Genomic DNA, 23,408 nt, shown 5'->3' with positions numbered 1-23,408 from the left:
ACACAACATAGATGGGAGTTGCTCCAAAGAACCTTTCTAAACAGGTCCAGCCCCCACCCCCACTTATCCTTTCTTTAAAGTCTGCTACCTCTGGTGGGTAGTTGACTACAAGAGCGGTCAAAGCATTTAAGAACCTTCATTAAAAAATAAGGTTTGAAATAATTAAAGTTACATTTTATGTGAGAAAAAAATCCATTTTCAATAAAAGGAAAAAGAAATTGCTTTATTAAATATTTACCAGATACATTCTGTGCATTATACATAATGTATATGCCAAAAAGAGTACCAATACAAGAGAGTAGAACCTAATGCCAGTTTAAATATGCACCATCACCATCAAATCTTTGTACCCACAAATCCCCCATCACCTGTCCTTGCTCTGACTCCATTTCTCAGTGTTATTGTTCCCTGCTTTTCTTCTGGTTCTACTGCATGTTTGCCTCAGTAAGTGACATGTTGCCTTGTTTTGCATTGTTCTGATCTGTATAAATGGATTCACATTTATTTCCATGTAGCTTTCTTTTGCTCAACATTTTATTAGAGATGGACCTGCATTGTCACTTGTCACCCTTTTGATGGTGATTCTTGGTTGTTGACTTGACAGTAACTGGAATGAACTACAATCCAGAAATGAAGGGCACACCTGTGATTCATATTTTGCATCTGGAAGACATAGGCTTTTGATCCAGATCATGAGGCAGGAGGACACACCTTTAATCTGGGCCACACTCTGAAAGCCTATATAAAGACAAGGAAAAAAGAAAGGTTTTGTTCTTTGTCTGCTTGTCCTCAACTTGCTAGCACATCCGTTTCTTCACTGGCATTGGAACCTACTTCTTCAGGATTCCAGCACATACAGAGACCAGCTGAGACCTCCAGTCTTGTAGGACTTTCTACTCACATCCTTTACAATACTTAATGATCATGCCCTTCTAATAAAAAGCTTAGTATATAGTACTTAGTTTACATCTCACCTTGCTTTACCAAAACCCTCTCTTCTTAGGTGATACAACTCTGTCCCTCTAGATGTTAGGAGTCTCTTGAGCTTTCTTTCTACTCCCAGTCTGTGGTGGTCTGAATGAAAATGGCTCTCATAGACTCATAGGAATGGTCTATTATTGGAGTTGTGGCCTTGTTGGAGAAAGTCCGTCACTAGTGGTCAGGGCTGGGCTTTGCAGTTTCAGAAGTTCGAGACAGGCCCAGTGCTCTCCCTGCTGCCTGCTGCCTGCTGATCAGAATGCAGAACCCTCAGCTGCCTCTCCAGCACTATGTCTGCCTGTATGCCACCATGTTTCCCACCATCATAATGGACTAAATCTCTGAACTGTAAGCCAGACCCAATTAAATGTCCTTTATAAGAGTTGCTGTGGTCATGTTGTTCTCTCATAGCAATAAAACACTAAGGTGGTGGGTGTTCTTGCTATAGACTATCAACACAAATCTAGTCTGCACACCTCTTATCACGTAGACAACCTTCACCTGGATCTAATACATAGGCTCTGAATTATTAGAGTAAGTCTCATGGCTTCATCCTTACCTGTTGCCCAGTCTCCAAACACAGTAAGGTCAGATGACAATTACAAACAGGGTGCTTAATGACGCTTCTCAGAGAAAAATTCAAAGCTCTATAGTAGCTCAAACAGTCTTACAGAACAACTGTATCAGAAATATCATTTTCTAAAGTGTGTGTGTGTATGTGTGTGTACTTGTGTGCCAAAAGGTACATGTGTATGTCAAAGGACAATTTGTGGGACTTATTTTTCTCCTTTACCAAGTGAGTCCTGGGGATGGAATTCAGCCATCAAATTTAGCAACAAATACCTTTACCTGCTGAAACATCTCACTGGCCAAATTAATTATTTTCAATTGGCGTATGCTCATTGTATGTCATTATGTACGGTATCATAAAGGCATTTTCATCAAGTAAATTTTTATCACTTGCATTTCCACGCCCTCTTCCTTTCTCTCTTTTTTCTTTTTCTCTCTTTGCTTTTCCAGCCTTACTGCTACTTACATGTCTTATATTTCGAGTTTGGCATGGGACTTGTAAGGGACAGTTTGGCATGGTTTACTGCCCCTGGAACAGATCCAGTAGGGTGTGGGTCTTCACAAGTGCTGATGATTGCTAGAGGCATAAGGAATGTTCTGCCAAGGTTAACAACGAGATGATGAATCAGGGACAGCTTGAGTTAGGAGGTGAGGGAGTGTCAGAACACTGTGACCTTCAGGATAGCCCTTAAGGCTGTGGGAAAGAATGTTGAAAACATGAGTTTGAAAATATATAATTTCTTAACTATGCAAAATATAAGGATGCAATATGAATTGTATAAGGAGTTTCACCGATCTAAAAGAACAGAGGCAGCTACACTATGAGCCAGCTTGTCAGAAAGATACTAAGGAGGGAGATGGAGACTAGGGAGTGGTGATAACAAGGCAAGGTCCCATACAGCTAAGTCTTTTTGGTTATGCTCATGAGTTCAAGGTCAGCCTGAGACAGCTAATTTAGGTCCAGGTAAGGCCAGAATGGTAATTTCAGGATGGGGTCCCACCCAGCTATCTTATTGTCTTGTACTGTCTCTAAGAATCAAGGGGCTGGGGTCGTGGGATGCTGATTCATGGCATAATCAAAAGGGAACCTGGGGTAATGACTGAATTGATATGTAAATAAAAAAGGGACTTTGGTTTGCAAGAGATGAGCTCTTCAGAGGTTTTTTGTTTTTTGTTTTTACAATAGCAAGAGAAAGCTGTCTCAAGCCAAGAACACAGAGAGCAATCTGAAAAGCTATCTCAAGCAGAACACACACACACACACACACACACACACACACACTGGGGGGGGGGGAGAGACAGACATATCAAGCACAATCTGGAAAGCCAAAGTTGTCTTGAGCAGCACATAGGCCATCAGTTTGGACCCACAATTTGACTTTGAGTTGTTTGGCAGCTCTCAGGCACCCCTTCTCTCAGAACCCCTCTCCAAGCCGAGGCTGGTCCTTGGCAATGTATATGTATGTAATATTTTAGGTATAAATATAAAAACCATGGTCCACAAATGAGTACAAAACATGCCACATCTGTCTGTGTCTGACAAGAGGAATGTGGGAAAGGGGTTGGTTCAAGCAGCAGAAGGGATGCAATGCCCGACTCCAGCTTGCCTGAGGCTTCTTTTTACTGGGTGCTGGAATCACTAGGGGTCACAGGAAGGGCACAAGGCACAGGCCTTTTCCCAACACTGTCATCATTTTGATTTTCCCACTGACTGGAGCAAATTACATAGTCGGGGCTAGACTCAAGGGTAACTGCTTCTCACTGGAAGAGAAGCAAAGCCAGGGGACAGAAGGGTGACTCAATGTGCTTGGCAGGGGAATGGTGTCCATTTTTGAAGTTGGCTATCCTGGTTAAGTTTCAAAAGTGACAAAGAAAATGATACAACTGAATAAGAGTTGGGTAAGCTTCCATGAAATAGCCCTGCAGCAGAAATGTAAAGGTTTAAATGGTTGCAGTATCCAATTGGAAAGATGTGAAATACTGTATGCTTTCACTTTCTGGATTATCTGCCCAAGCGCTACACACCTCAAAAGCTGATGTGTTTATCCTTTGATTTGGACAGATTACCCCGGGGTTCATCCAGAACAATTCAGGTGGGTATTTAATTACATAGCTCCCAGAATGCAGGTGTCCAGAAAAAAAAAAAAGTCTTTTCATTATTCTTTAGGGCTGAGCCATTTAAAGACATATCAAAGGAGAACTTATTTAGATAAAAGTTGTTGCTTGTTCATCAGCCTGCTGTAGCTGGAACTTCTGGGAGCAAGCCTCAGGTATTTCAGGCTCTCCTACCAAATGAACCCAGAATCGAAATTGCAAACACTCCTTTTAAGCCCAGCGGTGTTGGTGTAGGCCTTTAATCCTGCCCTTCCAGAGGGAGGACAACCAGGACTACACAGAGAACCGGGTCTCGAAAAACCAAACTAAACCAACCAAATATTCCTTTAAATTTCAATTTTAAAACAAAAATTGCAGAATAGAGGGAAATGGCTGTGTTGGCTTATTTAGCCGTGCTTCAAATCAAGGGCGTTGTTTAAGGCCCACAGAGGATCATGAACCTGACCCTAGCTAGCATCAGAGCCCATCTTCAGGGCTGAGGGCCCTAGGATATCTCTGTCCTCCAGGACAGAGGCTGTCTTATCTCCCCAGAGGCAGGACTTCAGAGATCTACGCTGCAACCGCTTTCCCGCTTTGCACTTGCTTAGGAGAGGAATTTTCCGTAGTAGACCCTAGGTCTTCAGGCTGGGCGAGCCCAGTGCTGAGCTCGGATACCGACAGCAAGGGTGGAGCAAGGCTGAGGAGCCCGCGTCATCCAAAAGCTAAAGCAAGCAAGGGTGGGCCGGGTGCACCTGTGCCTGGATCTCCTCGCATCTCCGAATCCCGTCCGCACCAGGGCTGAGGCCTCTAGACCTCACAGCCCTGCCGGAAGCCTCGGCCCCGCCCTCACTCCCAGCCCTGGGCAATGACCAACAAGGCTGGATGGACGCCAACACTTCAGGCCCAACTCCGAGATTTTCGTCCTGCCCCAGCTCGCTTCAGAGGTCTGTTTCAGCCCGAGACCCTAAAGACCCCGCCCCCATCCCTCCAGCCACGCCCCGTGGCGCCTAGCGACCGTGGGCCCGTAGCCCCAGGCGCAGAGGCGCGCGTCTCTGACGCACGGCGCTCTCAGAGTGACGTACAAGTCCCACCCCGACCTCAAGCCCCGCCCAGGTTGTGGCCATTCCCCGCCTCCCGCGTCCTGAACCGCTTCTCCCTGAGCTGAGGCGGCGTTTTACCAGCCGGCTGCGGTTCTAGGTGGCGTTCCTGTCCGGCCACAAGAGACTGTGTAGCCCCGCCGCCCGCGGGCAATGGTGCGGCGGAGCGCGCGGACGGGGGCGGCCCTGCGGCGGGCATGAAGGAGGATGGAAGGGCAGGACGAGGTGTCGGCGCGGGAGCAGCACTTCCACAGCCAAGTGCGAGAGTCCACGGTGCGTGGCCGGGCGGTTCCCTGGTGCTGCGCCGCGCGCTGGACCCAGGAGCGCAGCGCAGATCAGCACGATCCCATAGCTTCTTCCCGGACACCCTCACGCACGCCGGCCTTCCAGCGCCCCACCGGGTCTGCAGCAGATCGATTCAGTTTACGTCCTCTGTCACCTGCGACCCGGTCACCTGCTCCCCATCTCCTCACCTCTGTCACCTCCTTGCCTGTCACCCTACTGCCCTCTCCTCTCATAGGTCTCCCTCGCGCCACCAGCTCTCTCTCCCCTCCTTTCTGTCCTCTCTTTACTTATGTTCCCTTCCTTCACCCTCACTGTCCCTCTCCCGCCACCTTTATACCCCCCATACCTGTGTCCCCCTTCTGCAAAGTCCCTATGGTCACCTGTGCCCCTCTCTTTCCCAGAGCTGCCTCCTATCATCTCTGTCCGCTTCCAGTCACCTGTGCCCACTTCCTTTCACCTGCTATCTAGGCTCTTCCATCACTGGCAGCCCTTCCCATCATCCTACCCCCCCTTCCCCCTCCACCCCCAGTCACCTACACTTAACCCATGCCCATTTCTCCTGTACTCTCCCTATGCGTCCATTCAACTCATCTGCACCTTTATCACCTTCACCATCTTCACCTGAGTTTATCCCGAATCCAGCTGACTGAGGGTGTAGGGTGATGGGTGGCTGCCTCTTTTCTTCTAGTCTGGCCTGGCATGATACCTGGTACTTGGGCTGAGCTGGCTGTGGCTCAAGTGTAGGTGCAGACAGTGTCTGGCTTCCTAAGCTTCCAGCCCTGCAGTGGTTCTGGCCTCCCACCTACAACTCCCCCCTCTCTATAACCCCCTAGCCAGGACAGAGTTAAAAACTTCATAGGAGTGAAGACAGGTCTTTCCTAGGAAGGGTGGGAGCAGAAGCCTGCAGTGCTGTGAAACAGCTGCTCTGGAAAGGGCGAACCTGCTTTATCCTGCTGCTTCTAGCAGGTCAGGAAGCCAGCTTGGCTCCCTAAGGTCTCCTTTGATGAGCGCCTTTCCAGATACCCTACACTATTATAAATGGATTAGTTTGTGTCTCCATAACTCTGCAAAGTATGTCCAAGGTACACATTTGCATTCAGCTCTCTTCTAGCTCACTTTTCCTGGTCAGTCACACCCTTGGTTCCAGGTAAGCACATTCTGGTTCACAATGGTCCAGTTTGTGCAGTTACTGATTTTTAAAATTGAGAACTGGCTTGCCAAGTCCTACTGGAGTAAAAGGAGATCCATAAATCTGAGTTGATAGAGTTTAGTATGGTGCAGTTGGTTAATTTCTATTACTTCTTTGAATATTTCATACAATGTATTTCATTCATCTCTCCTCAACTCCTCCCAGACCTCTCTCCACTCAACTTTCATGACTTTTTTTTTTTAAACCCATTTGAATCAAATTTGTGCTGCACTTACTCTCTTGGGAGTGTGGGTATTCATTGGGGGCTATGGTTGAGCTATCTGTAGCACACTCTTAAAGAAAACTGACTCTCTTTTAGCAACTATCAGTTGTTAGTAACTCCTCAGATAGGGGTGGGACTTCTGTTTACTTCCTGTCTCTGTACTGAGATTTTTGTCTGGGTTGAACTTACCCAGGTTATGACCACCCTCAGTTCCTTTGTATAACTGCCCTGTCATAGCTGGAAAACACTGGTTCTATATGAATATCCACTGCTTCTGGTTCTTACAATCTTTCTGCCCCGTATTCCACAATTATTTTAAGTCTTAGGAAGAGGGGACTGGTACAGAATTTCTATTCAGGGCTGAACATTCATTCTGTAGTCTCATATTCTTTGCACCATGACCATTTTGGGTCTCCGTTAACCATCATCTATATAGAAAGCATCGCTGATGAAGGTTGAAAGATGCACTAATCCCTGGGTTTAACAGTAAGTCAGTAGGAGTTAGCTTAATGTGGTTTCCAGTTAGCAGTATAGTAGTAAGTAGGTTCTGTCCTAGGGTCGTGACCTCTTTACCCACACATTCTTATCTCCAATCACAGCCAGGTATGACGTTCACTTTGTGGAGTGGACCTTAAAGCCAATGAGAAAGTGGTTAGTTACTCCCACAAATTATGCCACTAGAAAAGAATTTATAATTTTAAGTATGCCCTAGATGCATTTTCTACAAAACATACTTCATTAATCGTGGTTTCAGATGCAGAAATAGAATTTTGCTACCTTGCCAGAGGCCCACGTTTCCTCAACAGTTGGAACTTTTATCTTCTCAAAGAGTAACTGCTGCTCTGGCATCTAAGGCCGTAGGCTAATTTTTGTTTTATTTTTAAAATTCTTTATTTTATATGTATGAATGTTTTATCTGTGTATCATGTATATGCATGATGCCCATGGAGTCCAGAAGAAGGCATCGGATCTTTGGGACTGGAGTTAGAAGTAGTTGTGGATTGTCATGTGGTACTGGGAACTGAATCTGAGTCCTTCACCATTGAATTACAGTGTCAGCCCAGATAAGTGGCAGGTTTACCCATTGCTCTGTGCCTGGTGCACCTGGCGGTAGACATCTGTTAGTTTCTGAAGTTCTCTCAGGGTGGATCAGCTCTGGCACACTCAGGAATCGGAAACATTACTACAGCAGTACAAGTGCATCCTTTAAGTTCTGAGAGCTGTTTTTGGAAAATCCCAGTGAGCACAGTAGATATCTCACAATTCCTGGTAATGGGCTGGAGTGAGTGCCTGTATTACTTTTTTTTTTTTTTTTTTTTTTTGCATATTTAGGGTGGATGTCTAGTTGTTTCAACAACATACAGTATTTTTCTCATTGTATTGTCTTTGTGTTTTGTGAAAGATTAGCTAGCTGTATTACATGGCTATATTTCTAGCATTCCTGTTCCGTTCCATTGGTCAGTACTTCGTTGATTACTTAAGCTTTATTTTTACTTTACAAAAGTCCTTTGGTTATATTCTTTCTCTTCAGATTGTGCTGATTAGTCTTGGATTTGATTCTCTGCATAAACTTTGGCATAAGTTTGTTTATATCTACAAAGTAACTTGCTTGGGTTTTGATTGGGATTGCATTCAGTTTGTAGATCAAATAGGAAGAACTTACAACTTCCTATTCATGAACATGGACTATCTCTCATTTATTAAAGTTATTTTTAGATGTTTTTCATTATAGTGTTAAGGTTTTCTTATGTATATTTTAAATATGTTTTGTTAGATTTCTACGCATTCTGTTAATAATTTTTTTTGGCATGCTAGTATAAATGATGTGTGTTTTATATTAAAATTTCACTTGTTCCTGGGCTGGTAGCACATGCTTTTTAAAATAACTAATTAATTAATTTACTTTACATCTTGATCAATTGAAGCTTCTCCTCCCTCCTTTCCTCTCAGTCCATCCCTCTCACTGCCCCTCCCCCTATTTCCTCAGAGAAAGGGAGGCCTCCCGTTAATATTAACTTGCCTTGGCAAATCAAGTGCAGTAGGACTAGACACATCTTCTGTCCAGGCTAGACAAGGCAGCCCAGTTAGGGGAAAGGGATCCAAGGCAGAAAATGTAGTCAAAGAGAGCCCCTGCTCCAGTTTTTATGTGTTCCACTTAGAGACTTAAGCTTCACATCTGTTGCATATGTGTAGGGGGCATAGGTATGTCTGTTGCATCCTCTTTGGTTGGTGGTTCAGTCTCTGAGCCCCAGTGGACCCAGGTTAGTTGATTCTGTAGGTTTTCTTGTGTTGTCCCACAATCTTATGTCCCCACTCGTTCACAAGATGCCCTGAGCTCTGCCTAATGTTTGTCTGTGGGTCTCTGCATCTGTTTCCATCAGCTGCTGGATGAAGCCTCTCAGAAGACAGTTATGCTAGGTTCCTCTTTGCATGTACAGTGGAATATTACTTTATATGTTAATATGACATTAATGGCGGGGTCTCAGGTTGGGCCAGTCATAGGTTGGCCATTTCCTCAATGTCTGCTCCATCTTCATCCCTGAACATCTTGTAGGTAGGACAAATTGTGGTCAGAGATTTTGTGGCTAAGTTGGTATTCCCATCCCTCCATTGGAAGTCTTGTCTGGTTACAGTAGGTGGCCGGTTCAGATTGGTGGCACATACTTTTAATCCCAGCATCTCCACAGGTAGAGACTGGCAGATCTATGTCATTTTAGGGCTACTCTGGTCTATATGAGGAGCTTCAGGCCAGTCAGGGCTATATAGTGACACCCTGTCTCAAAACAAAAAGCAAGCAAACAACAAAATTCTGACATAAAAACTGAGACTAAGCCAAAACAAAAATTGCACTTGTCCATTGCTGGCATATAGGAAAGTGATTGACTTCAGTATTTTAGCCGTGCGACCTTCACTCTTGATATAATTATGTATTAAGTTCTAGATCTTTCTGTGTATTCAGATTTTTTTCAATTTGATTATACAGCCATGTGTGTATAAAGGCAGTTTTACTTATTAACTTAAATCCTTTTTCTTGTTTTCTTGCACTAAGTAGGATTCCTAGAACTGCTTCGTACCCTTGCCTTGTTGTATGTAGGTCGTAGAGAAGCTTTGCCTTCCTCATTGTTAGTTAGTTTTTGATGCTTTGTAGATAGGTATTCTTTAGCAGTTGAGGAAGGCTCTAATTTTAGGTTGTTTTAAAATTCACATTTTCTCTTATGTATTTGGCTTAGGTTTACTTTTTCACTCATGATGAATTAATGTCACCTAGCTAAAGTAGTGTTTTAGTCACCTTTTTAAATAAAGTTGATGCATGTAGAAATTATTTATTTATTTAAAATATTTATATTTTATGCATATGAGGGTTTTTGCTCTATGCTTTTTTTAGTACATGATGATACGTGACAGTTATTTCTTCCTTTTGGGTTACATCATTTTAAATAAAGTACTCTAGTGGGTCTTTTTCTTTGTGAGAGACAGTGTCTTATATAGGCATGGTTAGCCTTGAACTCTCATTGTATTACTGAAGACGAACTTGAACTGCTGGTCATCCTTCTTCCATTTCGCAAGAGCTGAGAATATAGGTGAATGCCATCATTCATGTGTTAAAAATATGCACATTAGTCATACCAATGATTGAATTTTACTGTGACATTTCTATGTATTCATATATCCCCATTTGATTGTGTCCACTTGCTTCTCCCCTTTGCTCTCCCGGTCCTTTTACCCTTCCTTTTTTATTCCCCCTTCTACTTTCAGGTCTTTAATCAAATCAGTTTCCACCTAGGAAAGAAAACATATAATGCTTCTCTTGTCTGTTTTCACTTATCCTGAGTTCTTCTTTTTCCATCCATCTCCAATGCAAAACAGCTTCATCTTTCTTTCCAGCTGAATAATTCTCCACTGTGTATATGTACCATGTCTTTTTAGTTCAGTTGTCTGTCAGTAGACTACTGTGTAATGGTAATTTTAGCTACTCCCCTTTGCCTTCCAGCCAGAGCTCCCACCTAGGAGCTCTTTGGATCACACATTAGCTTAGTTTTGAAATGCCTTGGCTACTCAAAGGCCGGGCAGTTCTAACCCTCCCTAAGCTAGCATACTTTTCCCTCTGCTACTACTGGTTCAACACCTTCTAAATCTACATTTAACTTTGCTATCCTGTTGCCTTCTGTGAGGCCCAATGGTCCATGCTGCCCAGGATGCTTCTGGTCAGCCCTTTCGGGAGCCACTTTCCCTTCCCAACTACATTTTGGATGATCTTCCTCCTGCAGCTCTAAATTTGATCTGTCTTTTGATTCTGCATCGCCTCCTCTTTCCTGTCTCCTAGCCCCCAGGAATCTAGAAGTCCTGCCTCTCTTTGCCCAGCCATTGGCTGTTGGCATTATTGATCCATCAAAACACAACTGAGGACCTTCAGCATTCAGACACGCAGATTTCCGATTAAATCAAAGCACTCTCCCCAGCACTATCATGTCAGTAGGCTGTTGTGAATGGCGCTATGATAAACACAGGAGTGCAGCTCCTGTGCAGGAGTGCTATGACTGAGCTATATGTAGGTCTGTTTGTAGGTTTTTTTTTGAATCTCTATTTCTATAGTGACTGATTCATATATCTTCCAATGTATATAAAGGTTCCTTTTTGTTCACATCTTCAGCAGCATTTTGGGTAAGAACCATTTGGCTGATGGAATCTTGGTTTCCATTCCTTGATAGCAAAGGATGTTATCTTTCCTTCCCTCCTTCCTTCTTTCCTTCCTTCCTTCCTTCCTTCCTTCCTTCCTTCCTTCCTTCCTTCCTTCTGTTTGTCCTTCCTTCCTTTCTTTCTCTCTCTTTCTCCCTTCCTTCCTCCCTCCCTCCCTCCATCCCTTCTTTCCTTCCTTCCTTTCTCTCTTTCTTCCTTTCTTTCATTTAAAGTATCTGTTGAGATCATGTGTCATTTATTGATTGGATTATTTATTTTGTTGTTAAAGTTGGAGTTAAAATATTCTGGTTATTAATTCTCGTTCAGATTAATAGCTGACAAAAGATTTTCTCTAACCTGTGGGATAACACTTCACACTGTAGTTTTGTTTGCTCCTCAGAAGCTTTTTAATTTGGTGTAATTTCATCTGTTAGTTCTTGCTTTAATTTCTTGAGCTATTGGAGTCCTACCAGGTAGTGGTTCCTCTGTGCTTCCCTCTAATAGTTTCAAGTCTTACATTAAGGTCTTTGATCTATTTTTCAGTTGATGTTTGTGTAGGGTGGGAGAGAGAGAGAGAGAGAGATCTAGTTTCAACCTTCTATATATGGCTATTCAGTTTCCCAGTACTACTTGTATAAGATAGTGCCTTTACTTCACTATTTTTGGAACGTTTGTTAAGAACCATATAGCTGTAGATACATAATTTATTTCTTGGTCCATTATTCATTGCTTTACATATCTGCTTTTATTTTGTATACCTGCTGATTTTGTTAGTATGGTGCAGTATTGTATTTTGAAGTCAAGAATTGATTGTGGTACCTCCAGTCATACTTTTTTTTTTTTTTTAACTCAGGATTGTTTTAGATACTAGGAGGTCTTTATGACTCCAAATAGTGTTTTGGTTGCTTTTTATAGTTTTGTGGAAAACGTCAGTATTTTGGTTTGGTGCGTTGGATTTGTGGATTGCTTTGGTAGTATGCCATTTTAATAGTATTAGTTATTTCAGTCCATGAACATTGGAAGTCTTCCCACCTTCTAGTGTCTTCTTCAGGTTTTTGAGTACTATGTAGTTTTCATTGTAGATGTCTTTAATACTTTTGGTTACATTGGTTCTTACCTATTTTTTATATCTCTTATACCGTACCTTTCCTCCTGTCAAATCCTTCAATATACTTTTTCTTGCTCTGTTTTCACATTTATGGCCTCTTTTCTCATTAATTGTTGTAGTACTTTGAATGACAGTGAATGTATAGCCTAATATATTTGAATGCTTGGTACCTAGTTGGTGGAATTGTTTGGGAAGAATTAGGAGCCTTATTGGAGCAGATGTGTTACTGGGGAGTACTTTGAGGTTTCAGAAGCCCATGCTGGTCCATGGCTTTGTGTTTGTGGGTCAGGAGGTAAGCTTTCAGCTACTGTTGGAGCCTTATGCCTGAATGCTGCCATGCACCGTACCATAATGATTGTGGACTTACCGTCTGAAACTGTAACTCTCAACAAACTGTGTCTTCCATATGTAGTAGCCTTATTGAAGTCATGGTTCCTCTTCACAGCAATAGAAAACCAAGACAGAAGTTGGTACCAGGGAGTAGACTAATGCTGTGATAGTACTGACCATGCTATTTTGGGGAGAAATATGCAAGACTTTGGGACTTTGGACTAGGAAAGTAGTTGGATGCTGCCATGGACTATCATAGCAGGAGCTTAGAACACATAATTGCTGAGAGCCATTGGACAATTGAATCCTAGCTCAAGAGGTTTCATAGGAGAAACTGGGCAAGAGTTTTAGCAACTGGGCAAGAGACCACTCATGATATTTTGGCAAAGAATGTCACTGCTTGGGCTTGTCCTAAAAATTTGCTTAAGGCTAAATGGAAAAGCTTTGAGCTAATTTTATTGGCAGAGATTTCAAGACAGTCTAACATCGACTCTGCTACACAGTTATCAGTGATCCTCTTAAACAGATCTGCAATGAAAAAAGAGCAAGAAGTGCAAAAAGAAATATAAAACATATAGTTTAAAGAGAAAAAGAACACCAGAAATGTAATGTTGGAGTAAAGGTGTGTGCTAAAAGAGAAGAAATGGAATAAAGAGAATGGTGCCCTTAGTGTGAGACCTTACCCAGCTAACCCTGCAGCTTGTAAAAGGCGAAGGTCTGTGGAGTTATCTGTTCCTAGAAATAAGCAACAAAGGAAAGTTTATGCAAATATAATTCAAAGAGGGGCCAGGCTCCATCTTAAGCAGGGAACAGACTTGGCAGCATTGGCTGTGTGGCTCTGGCCGTACAGTCATGAAGGATAAAGGAGTAAAGGGCTCTCACAAGAAGGGCACGGTTCTTCTTTGGAAATGTCTCTTCCTTTTCTATTTTATAGAATAATTTAAGGGTCTACTTTGTCTTATTTCTATCTTTCAATTTACTTCCTATTTTTTTAACGTAACTCCAGTTTAATCTGGGAATAAGAATTGAAACGCAGTTCCAGCACTCAGAGGCAGAGGCAGGTGGCTCTCTGGGGTCACGGCCAGCTTTGCTGGCAGAACAGGTTCCAGCATAGTCAGGACTACAGTAGAGAAATATTTGTATATTTATCTGTCTTTCCAATCACGTATGTGTGTATGGTATGAATTGTATGTGTATGGTGTGAATTGTATTGTGAATTGTGGTGTGAAGTGGAAAACTTTTGGTTTCTTGAAAAGTCAGTTATGTCAAATGATGTTTTGCTGGGGCACATGGGTGAAAGGATGTCTTGCAAAGCAGACACGTGAAATAATGTTTTCCTGGAGGTGACACAGTTGAAAGAAAGAATGTTTTGCTGAAGGAGACGAATGAAAGGACACACAGTGTTTAGGAAGAATATAAACATGACTCTGTAGACAGTGGGAGCTGGGGCGTTGGCTCACTTTTGCTTCACCTCACATTTCATTCTTCGCCGAGAGCATGCGTGTGTTGCTTCGCCTCACATTTCATTCTTCGCCGAGAGCATGCGTGTGTTGCTTCGCTTTACATTTCATTCTTCGCCGAGAGCATGCGTGTGTTGGTTCGCTTTACATTGAGTTGTTGAGCTTCACTTGTGGTGACTTCATAGAAACTTACCAAAGAACTTCTCATGGAGCTCCTGCGGCCTCTTGCCACTTCCATGGTGAACTCAGGCTGGTTTGCAAGCCTTGTGGTTTCTTCTAGATTGAACTGCCCTTGCTGATTTGTGTGTGGTGTCTGCCGAGTGGACTGGTCTGCAGCTGCTGTTTTGTGTTTGGTGTTTGCTAGTGTACTAGACTGAGAACAACGAAGATTGGACTTGCCCCCAAGGAACTATTTCTAAACAGGCCCACTTCCCCTATATCCTAATAACCTGTGCTTCAATATCCTGTTCCTAGAAAGTTACCTCTAGGTGGTGGGGCTAGAGGGAGGTTGAACTCTTAGTAAAGGAGGTTGAGAAAAATTCTAGCCTAGAGTGGTGCATTAAATCATGGAGCTCACTGTCTGGGTTAGAATAGCTGGCTAGTAAACCCCCAAGATCTGCTTGTCTCAGCTTCCTGCGCACTGAGGTTACAGATGTATGTTGCTGAGCCTTGCTTTTATGTGTGTTCTGGGAATCTGAACTCAGGTTCTCATGTTTGTATAGCAAGCATTTCTCACTGAGCCATCTCTCCAGTGCCTGTTTCATCTTTCTATATTTCTTAAATTAACAAGTGGATTCTTTGTGTCTTTTTTTTTGAGATTTATTGATATTTTATTTCTTTTTTTTTATTAGATCTTTCTTTGTGTCTTTTTAAATTAATTTTTTATTGGCTATTTTATTTACATTTCAGATGTTATCCCCTTTCCCACTTCCCCCTACCCATCCCTCCCCCCTCCCCCAGCTTGTTTCTTGGGACCATTTGCTTGGAAAATTGTTTTCCAGACTTTTACTCTGAGGTAGAGTCTGTCTTTGTCATTGAGGTGCGTGCCTCCTGTACGCAGCAAAATGCTGGGTCCTTTTTATGTATCCAGTCTGTTAATCTACGTCTTTTTATTGGGGAATGAGTCCTTAAGAGAAATTGAGTCCTTAAGGAAAATTGACTGGAATTTTTGTGTTTCCTCTTTAAGGGCTTCTACCTGGTTACTGTAGAGTGAAAAATTATAAAGGCCATTTTATGAAATATGTGTAGATTTCTTTGCCTTTAGACCTGGGCAGAAAAGTGCAGATTCCAGAACGAGGAACTGAAAATAAGATTTCAGTCCTTCACTTTCCCCGGGGCACATTCCAGGTGGAGGACATTGTTCCCTGAATCAAGCCTCAGGCAGTAGGCCCGTCTATGGGTGGAAAAGACCCAAAGCAGGAAGACACATTCCTGGCCATAAAAAATACAAGCCATCTAGGTGGGGCTGTGACTGGAGGAAGCGAGAAAGGGAGTTATTTATGTCCTTCTTAAAGTCCTCTCTCATCATCATGAGAAGTGATTTTAAATCTGAATCCTGTTTTTCCGGTACGATGGCGTGTCCAGGGCTTGCTATAGTGGGAGAACTGGGTTCTGATGATGCCAAATAACCTTACTTTCTGTTACTTATGTTCTTGTGCTTGCCTTTCGCCATCTGGTTATTTCTAGTGCTACCTGCACCCACTGTCTCTGACTGGAGCCTGTCTGTCCTGTTATCTTGCTTGTGTCAGAACTCCTCAGAGTCCAGCTGTCTCTGTGATCCTATGACATTGAGATCTTGGGTGGAAGAGCTCCTGGGAGTCCAGCTTCCTCAACTGCTCTGAGTGCAGTGGTTCCTCTAGGATGGGTCAGGATATGGCGTCTTCAAGGCTCTTCGTGTCTTTTATTGATCTGGGTTCTAACTTTTCTTTGTCATTGGGGTAATTTCAAAGAAGTATGATTTAAAATTGCTCTAATTGGTGGTTAGTTTGTAGCCTTTCATCATACTTATGTCTTTATATTTTGGATTAATGATATTAACATAAATCTGGTGCAGACAGTGCACCTCTCAGGAGTAGGTCTTAGCTCTCAGGGTGGGTAGAGTTGTTTCTGATCCAACTTGGCATCTTTCACTTTTAGATCTTAAATAAAAAGCTAAGTAGTAAAATTTTATTATAATGTACCAGCTTGAATCTAAGTTCAGTGTTACACCTGGAATTTAAGATTATTAAATTTTAACAGTATATATTAAATTTGAGTCATTGGGGACTAGGTCCTTCAGTTCAAATCAGGAGTAAAAAAGCCAGTGACTCCAAGGGCTTGGATTGCCTTCTCCACATGCTGGATGTCACTGAGAAGTGCTGTGGGTTTCTCTGGGAGGGGTGGTAGCATGACTGTTCTTTTCTGGCAGTAGAGGGAAGCTCATTATCCTCAGAGCTCACCCATCAACTCCTGTCGTCCGTGTCTCATCTTTTAGTGGTGAGCTACTGTAACACTTTACTCCTTTCTTAGCTTAGGGACTTGTTCCTGGAGAGTAGAAGGCACCATGGTAGCTTGCATTCTTTTCACTTGTCTGTAAGGCTCTCACTGAGGAAAAGTTGTGTTCACGTAGAGGAGAAGAGCGTGCAGTCCACCTTGGGAAACCATACTGTACTCAGTTCTTTGGTTTCTGGCCCATCTCTTACAGATGTATTTTTATATACATGACCAGTAGCTTTTATTCCATTGGAATAGCACTTAATGTTTTTATAATTTGTAGCCTTGCCTGTCCTCCTGAATACATGGCTTCCCCTTGGTTTCATCTGTGCATTCTGGCTCCCAGGCCTTCTGTTCATTACCTTTCATTATTTGTAATTTAAAACTCCCTGGAATTTCTGAAATTTTTATTTTTTTTTTGATTTATTTATTTCATATTTGTGAGTACACTGTTGCTCTCTTCAGACATACCAGAAGAGAGCATCGGATTTCATTACAGATGGTTGTGAGCCACCATGTTGTTGCTGGGAATTGAACTCAGGACCTCTGGAAGAGCAGTCAGTGCTCTTAACCACTGAGCCAACTCTCCAGCCCCAAAATTTTTATTTTTTACTTTTAAGTGTCATTTTAAAAAATCCTAAACATCTTTGCTCAAGACTTGTATTCTTATTTTGGGGGGAGTGTTGAAGATCTATTTTTGTTTAAGAATTTTTATTTGAGAATTTTATACATGTATATATTGTATTTTGATCCTATTCATCCTTTACTTATCTCCTAACTTCTCTCAGATCAACTTCTGACCTCCTTCCAACTTTGTTTCCTTTCCCTCCTTCCCTTCCCTACTTTTCTTCCTTCCTTCCTTTCCTTTTTTTTTCTTCCCCAGCAAATCAGTTTTTGCTGCCCATATACTTCTGAGTGTGGGACCACTTACTGGACTGTGGTTGACCTACCCTCTACCAGTGGCATACCCTTAAAGAAAACTGACCATCCCTCCCTCTGAAGACTTCAACCATCAGTAGTTACTCAGCTAAAGATAAAGGCTTGTGAGTCCCTCCCCATTCCATGCTGCAATCAAGCTGACTGACTTGATCTTCTATAGCTCTTGTTCAGGCAGCCAAAATGGCTATGAGTTTATGAATACAGTGACTGGCAATATTCAGAAGACACTGTTTTGCTCTGGTCCTCCCCGATCCTTTGGCTTTATTCTGTTTCTTCTTCCATCAGAACATCCATTCTTCTAGTATCCGTGGTTCCTTTGCTGCAGTCAGGTGTCTGACCTGGTTCCTGCTCCTCTGTTCTTCAGCCTGAGCTTGGCTCTACTTGTCTTCCCGTCTTCATGGGTCTTACTCATTTTGTCTTGCATTCTCATAAGCTGGTGCTTTTCTACCTGTGGTCAGGGGCTGCCTGGGGCTGGTGGTTAAACCTGGTGAGGTGACAGAGCCTGTGAAGAACTTGTGGAAAGAGACTGGAAGGGTGTCCAGCTCATGAGTCAGAGCACAGCTGGTAAAGACTGAAGAAAAGGGAAGCCATCAGAGAAGGAAGGACACTGCTGATAGAGGTTGCTGCATTGAGGTTTGGCTGTTGGGTCATCATTCCACTGCCTGGGTCCTTTGAGCTACCTGGTAGGTATGAGGTCAGAGTAGTGACTAGAAGAGTGGAGGAATGATGGGAAGGCAGAAGCCTGTGGAAGTACAAACTGTCATGCTGAAGAGTGTGTAGAGAATGCTGAGAGAGAGAGAGAGAGTGGCAGGTGGGGCGGGTGCAGGAAGAGAAGCGGAGACGTGGACTAAGGAGAAGGGAAAGGAACTGAAAGTATCGGGGTTGTTAGGATCATCAGGTGGTTGAAATTACTTGGGGGACTTGAGCTATGTTGCCTCAGAATCAAGCATCATTTTTTACATCATTGTCAGACCTCAGGTGTCAGGAATTCTAGTCTGGGTTTGCCTGGAACTTTAAAGGCCATTTAATCTCTATTTGTCCCTTGCTTTTATGGTATTTTTAATTTTCATTTATTTGTTATCACTTTCCACTTTCCATGTAGAGTCAGAATTCTATATGGACTTGATGATAAAATTCAAGGGAATGAAAGGCAACAAAAGAGGCAATTTATGCCTGCTTCTAGGCAGTCCTACTTAACCAGCAGCTGAACTCACCTGTCTTACTCACCTTCCCCCTTGCCCTTCTCTAAGACTGAGAGTACCATAAAGGGCAGGTAATAGACAATAACTGAGTTACGGTGTCTCCAGGATGCTTGCTGCATGTTTAGAAAGTACCAGCAGAAGGGCCATTGAGACATGCACTTTGTCAAGATGTCATCTGAAGAAGAGTTGTGAGACAGAGGATTAGAGATTCAGACATCTGAGAGTTGGCTTAGAGGCAGAGACAAGTGATTCCAAGGGTCTGATGTGGGATGGCTCTGGTGTGCTCAAATGAAGAGAACACAGGAGCTGAGAGCAGAGATTAGGGGAGCTGCCCTCTTTCTCCTCATTTCCCTCCTTCAGGCCTATTCCTTTTTCTAGCTCGTCCCAGACTCTACCTCAGCCAGGCTTTTGTTTCTACTACTTCAGAAAACATCTCTTGTTAAAGTTGGAGTGACTTTCATGCTGCCCAATCCAGTTGTCAACTGCACCACCGACCTTATTATGGTCCTTCTCCCCCTTCACTCATTTCCTGCCCCTCGATTGACTTACAGAAATATTTTCTGTGAGTCCCTCAGCGGTGTAGTTATGTCGGCATTACTCCATTTCCCTCTTCTGTTAAAACGACTGCTGGATTATTCATTCTTCCTTCTGTAACTTTCTCACTTAAAAAAAAAGCTTCTTGACTTTGAGTTGCTCCTCACAACTCCATTGCTTTGTGGCAGCACTAAGGAAGAACTCTGCTTGCATTTCTTTTTCTAGCTCTTCGGGGAATCCAACTGAGCCAGGCTTTTGTCTCCATTACTCCAGAAAACCAACTCTTGTTTAGGTGCAGTGACCTCCAAGCCACCAGATCCAGTTGCTGATCCTCTGTCCTTACCTTGCTTGGCCTGTCAGCAGTATTTGACACTGTTGTAAATTCCCCTTTCCTTCATGTGGGTCAGGAGATGTCCTAGGTGCCCTGCCCTTGGTGACGGCTTGTCTGGCAGCCTCTGCCTGATGCTGAATGTGCTAGAGCTATGCTCTGTTTTCAGACTTGTCTGTCTTCTCTGCCTGCTTTTACACCTTAGGACATTGTGTGTCATCTGCTGATTGTTCTTTGTTTTTTAATGTGTCGTCTAGCCTTTCTCCTGAATAGTATAGATTTGTATAAAGACCTACTCACTCAGCTTTCCACCTTTGAGTGCGTATCTCAAACTCAGCAGAGCCTGCTCCTCCTCTGAACCATTTTCTTTTGTAATCTTTCCCAACTCAGGACTTTGTAGCTCAGTCTTCCCAGTTTCTCAGGACTAGAACTTTGTGTTTATTTTTTCAAGTCCTAGCAGGCCTGCTTTCAAAACACCCACAACTCAATCATTTCCTAACGTTTCACTCTACAGGTCTGAGTGATGTGTCTCCTGCCTTGTTTCGTGCTCAGTTCTTTCCTGGTCTCTGCTTCTGTCCTGATACATATATACATACAAACATACATATAATGTCTGTGTGTGTGTGTGCACACGTGTGTGTGTCCCTAGCAATTGGGGTGAGTTTCTTCCCTGAGTCTGATTATGGCACCTCTCTGTCCAGACTGATGGATTTCTATCTCCCTCAGGGTCAGAGCCAACTTCTTAGTTACCATGTGTGAGTAAGTACTAGCACCTGTAACAAATCTCCTCTGCCTTGGACTCCTGTCAATCTCTACATTTCATCTATTATTTTTCCCTTTCATTTGAACACACCAGAGCCATGCTGCTTCAGGCCCTTGGCATTACTATTATCTCTGCATTATATACTGCTGGTCTTGCTCCTCTTGTCCTGCCATTCTTCCTCAGATGATATCCTGGTGAGATGAGCCCCTACTACTGCTACTGGTACTCCTTATTTTCTTAGGCCCATACTATTCTCAAACACCCTATAATTTAATTGTCTGTTACATATTTATATTTATTGTTACTACTCTTTCTAGAACGTGTCATTGCTTACTAGTGTCTCCAGTGTTAGAATAGGTTCCTAGATGTAATAAGCCTACTGCAAACAACTTACTAAATGAATCAACTCAGGAAGCCTCTGTTAGCCATCTGACATCCTTTTAACCTTAGGATTCATTGTTTTACTGCCAAGTTACTCTGTTTGCTTGCTCATAGAGCCTGACATCCATTGCTTTGAAGACCACTATTTCATTATGTTTCTTCACCAGCGTTTGGTTTTCCTGTTGACCCATTTTCTGTGCTCCAGAGAATTTCAGGAGGAGGTTGTAACTCTACTAACATCTTCTTGTTAGCCAGTTGTTTTTGCTTGTTTGTTTGTTTGTTACAGACAGGGTTTCTCTGTGCAGCACTGGCTGTCTTGGAACTGGCTCTGTAGACCAGCTGGCCTTGAACTCACAGAGATCTGCCTGCCTCTGCCTTCCCAGTGTTGGATTTGAAGATGTGTACCACCACCACCTGCCTTAGCCAGCATCCTTAACATCGTCAGGCTTCCAGAACGGATGTTAGGAAGGATGTATTATGAGGATGTTGACAGTCTGTGGTCCTCCTCTCCATTTCCAGTGTTGGTTTCTAAGTGGGTGACTTAGACAGGGATCACTACCAACCAAGTCAGGGTCTGTTTTATTACATGTCCACCAACTCATCCTGAGAGGTCCATGCTCAGAGTGCTCACTAGATTTAAGCACTTTGAAAGTCAAGGTTTTTTCAACATGCTTCATAAGCTTGTGTGAGGCTTTATTTTTAGCATTTGGTCTTTGGTGGATATCCTGTTTCTTGACCTTCCCTGTTTACCCATTTGTTGCCCTAGCTCTGACAAAAATAAAGTACGGTGTACAACAAACAGGACCCAAATAAAAATGGGTAGACTTGGGTGGACATTTCTCAAAAGAAGATATACAAATATATAACAGATATATGAAAATGTACTTAGCACCCTTTGTCATAGAGAAATGGAAGGGAAGACTCACCTTATATCTGTTGTAATGGCTGCTTCCAAAGGACAAGAGAGAAGTTCTGTTGAGGATCTGGAAGCCTTGTGTACCACTGGACCAGAACAGTATGATGAATCCTCCAGAATGCAAAGCAGATGTGCAAAGTGATTTACCTCTTCCATTCTGGATCCACATTCAAAGGAAGTGAATTGGTTTATGAGAGACACTGTGCTCAGGGCTCACCATGTCAGGTTATAGAGACAAACTGATGTGTGTGCCAGTAGATGAATAGGTAAAGAAAATGTAATCCTGATGTGTACCATTCAGCTTTAAGGAAATTGTGCCATGTAGGGCATCAAGGGATACTCTGTGGAAATTCTGCCAAGTGAAGGCTACACATATAGAAAAACTAAACAATTCGAGCTCATAAAAGTAGAGAGTATACCAGAGAGGGGACTGTGGGTTGATGTGTGGCCAAATAGATGCCATAGTTCATAAGAGGGAGTTTCGTAAGCCTGCTGATCTAATGTGGTGAAGAACAATGCTCTGTATGTTATATTGTAAGTTCTAATCAGTAGTGATAAGCTGGCCGGCTCCTTCCTCCAGTGGGGAGGGCATTGCCATGCATGGAGAGTAAAACCTCAGGTCACATATAGCAATCCTGAGTAAAACCTCAGGTCACATATAGTAATCCTGAGTAAAACCTCAGGCCACATATAGTAATCCTGCACAGTTTTTATTAGACAGAGTAAGTGGAATTTATCTTTGAGACTTAAACCACAGTAGAATAAAGCATTTTAATATGTGGCACATTTACTGAACATTGATCTGTGATGCTTCTTTTATGCTAAAGCTCCATGTGACTGAATGTGTCATGTTGTGGTGCCAGCATGCCCATCACATATTACTGGAGCTTTCAGCGCGTTTTGCTTTTCAGGACAGTGTGGGCCCATTCATTTCAGTTTCTAGAATTGTAGACGATGGTTTGGCTTTTTACACACTTCTACATGACTTTGAAAAAACATTTTCTCAAGTTATGAAAAGAAACTTTGCACTTGGCTTTCTCACCAAAATAGTATTAAGTAGAACAATTGACCAGCTCACATATTAATATTTAAAAAAAATGATATTTGTGAACTTTCCGTAAGTTTTACTTTTCAGTAGTTATAGAGCCTTCATTTCCTTTAAATAGCAAAGATGTATCTCTTGTTGGTTATAAAAATGACAGGCAAGAATGCAGATGACATGTTAAATTTCTTTGTTTCAGATATGTTTTCTTCTTTTTGCCATTCTCTACGTCGTTTCCTACTTCATCATCAAAAGATACAAGAGAAAATCAGGCAAGTACAGTTTTGTTACAGCTTTCATCAGAGCTGGGTGTGTGTGTGTGTGTGTGTGGAGAAGATGGGCTCCACCCACACAAAGCAGCCATGCTGAATGTGCCGGTGGCTGAAATAAACAGTTGCCTGGTCCTAAGAATACTAAAAATAACTCCAGGGAACCCGACTACACTCAGTCACCTCCTAGCCCAGACCAGAGTCCTTGCTTATCACAACTCTCATACCTAACTAAGAATAGCGTTGGCTATTTAGTATCTGGGAAATTCCAGAATTTATGAGGATGTTTGGTTCTTTGTGGCTGGTCCTAACTGAGTATCCTAGTCATCCCAGCCCCTTCGTTTTCTCATTACAGACTTGTCGTGTCCTTCCTTCCTTCCTTCCTTCTCTCTGATTTTTGTTTTTTTCAGAAAGATGTATTTATTTACTTATTTTTGTCTTATGTGCTATAGTGTTTTGCCTGCATGTGTATTTTTGCACTGTATGCATAGAGGCCAGAAGAGGGTGTTGGATCCCCAGGAACTGGAATTAAAAATGGCTTCCATGTAGTT

General features: G+C 42.7%; 1 protein-coding gene across 3 annotated transcripts in view; it reads left to right on the top strand.

Annotated features, from left to right (window-relative positions):
* Nucleotides 1-4,747: 4,747 nt before the first annotated feature.
* Lmbr1 (limb development membrane protein 1) overlaps nt 4,748-23,408 on the top strand; it is a 140,455-nt gene continuing 121,794 nt past the window's right edge. For all 3 annotated transcript variants that reach the window (XM_034519153.2, XM_076913287.1, XM_034519146.2), the window contains exons 1-2: nt 4,748-5,012; nt 22,788-22,860. In XM_034519153.2, coding sequence (XP_034375044.1) covers nt 4,947-5,012; nt 22,788-22,860 — 139 coding nt within the window. In that variant the 5' untranslated portion in view covers nt 4,748-4,946. The remainder of the gene's footprint in view (nt 5,013-22,787; nt 22,861-23,408) is intronic.

The sequence above is a fragment of the Arvicanthis niloticus genome, chromosome 15 (assembly GCF_011762505.2).
Source record: "Arvicanthis niloticus isolate mArvNil1 chromosome 15, mArvNil1.pat.X, whole genome shotgun sequence".
Lineage (NCBI taxonomy): Eukaryota > Metazoa > Chordata > Mammalia > Rodentia > Muridae > Arvicanthis > Arvicanthis niloticus.
Note: the sequence above shows the minus strand (reverse complement) of the source record. Positions and strands in the feature narration are given on the sequence as shown.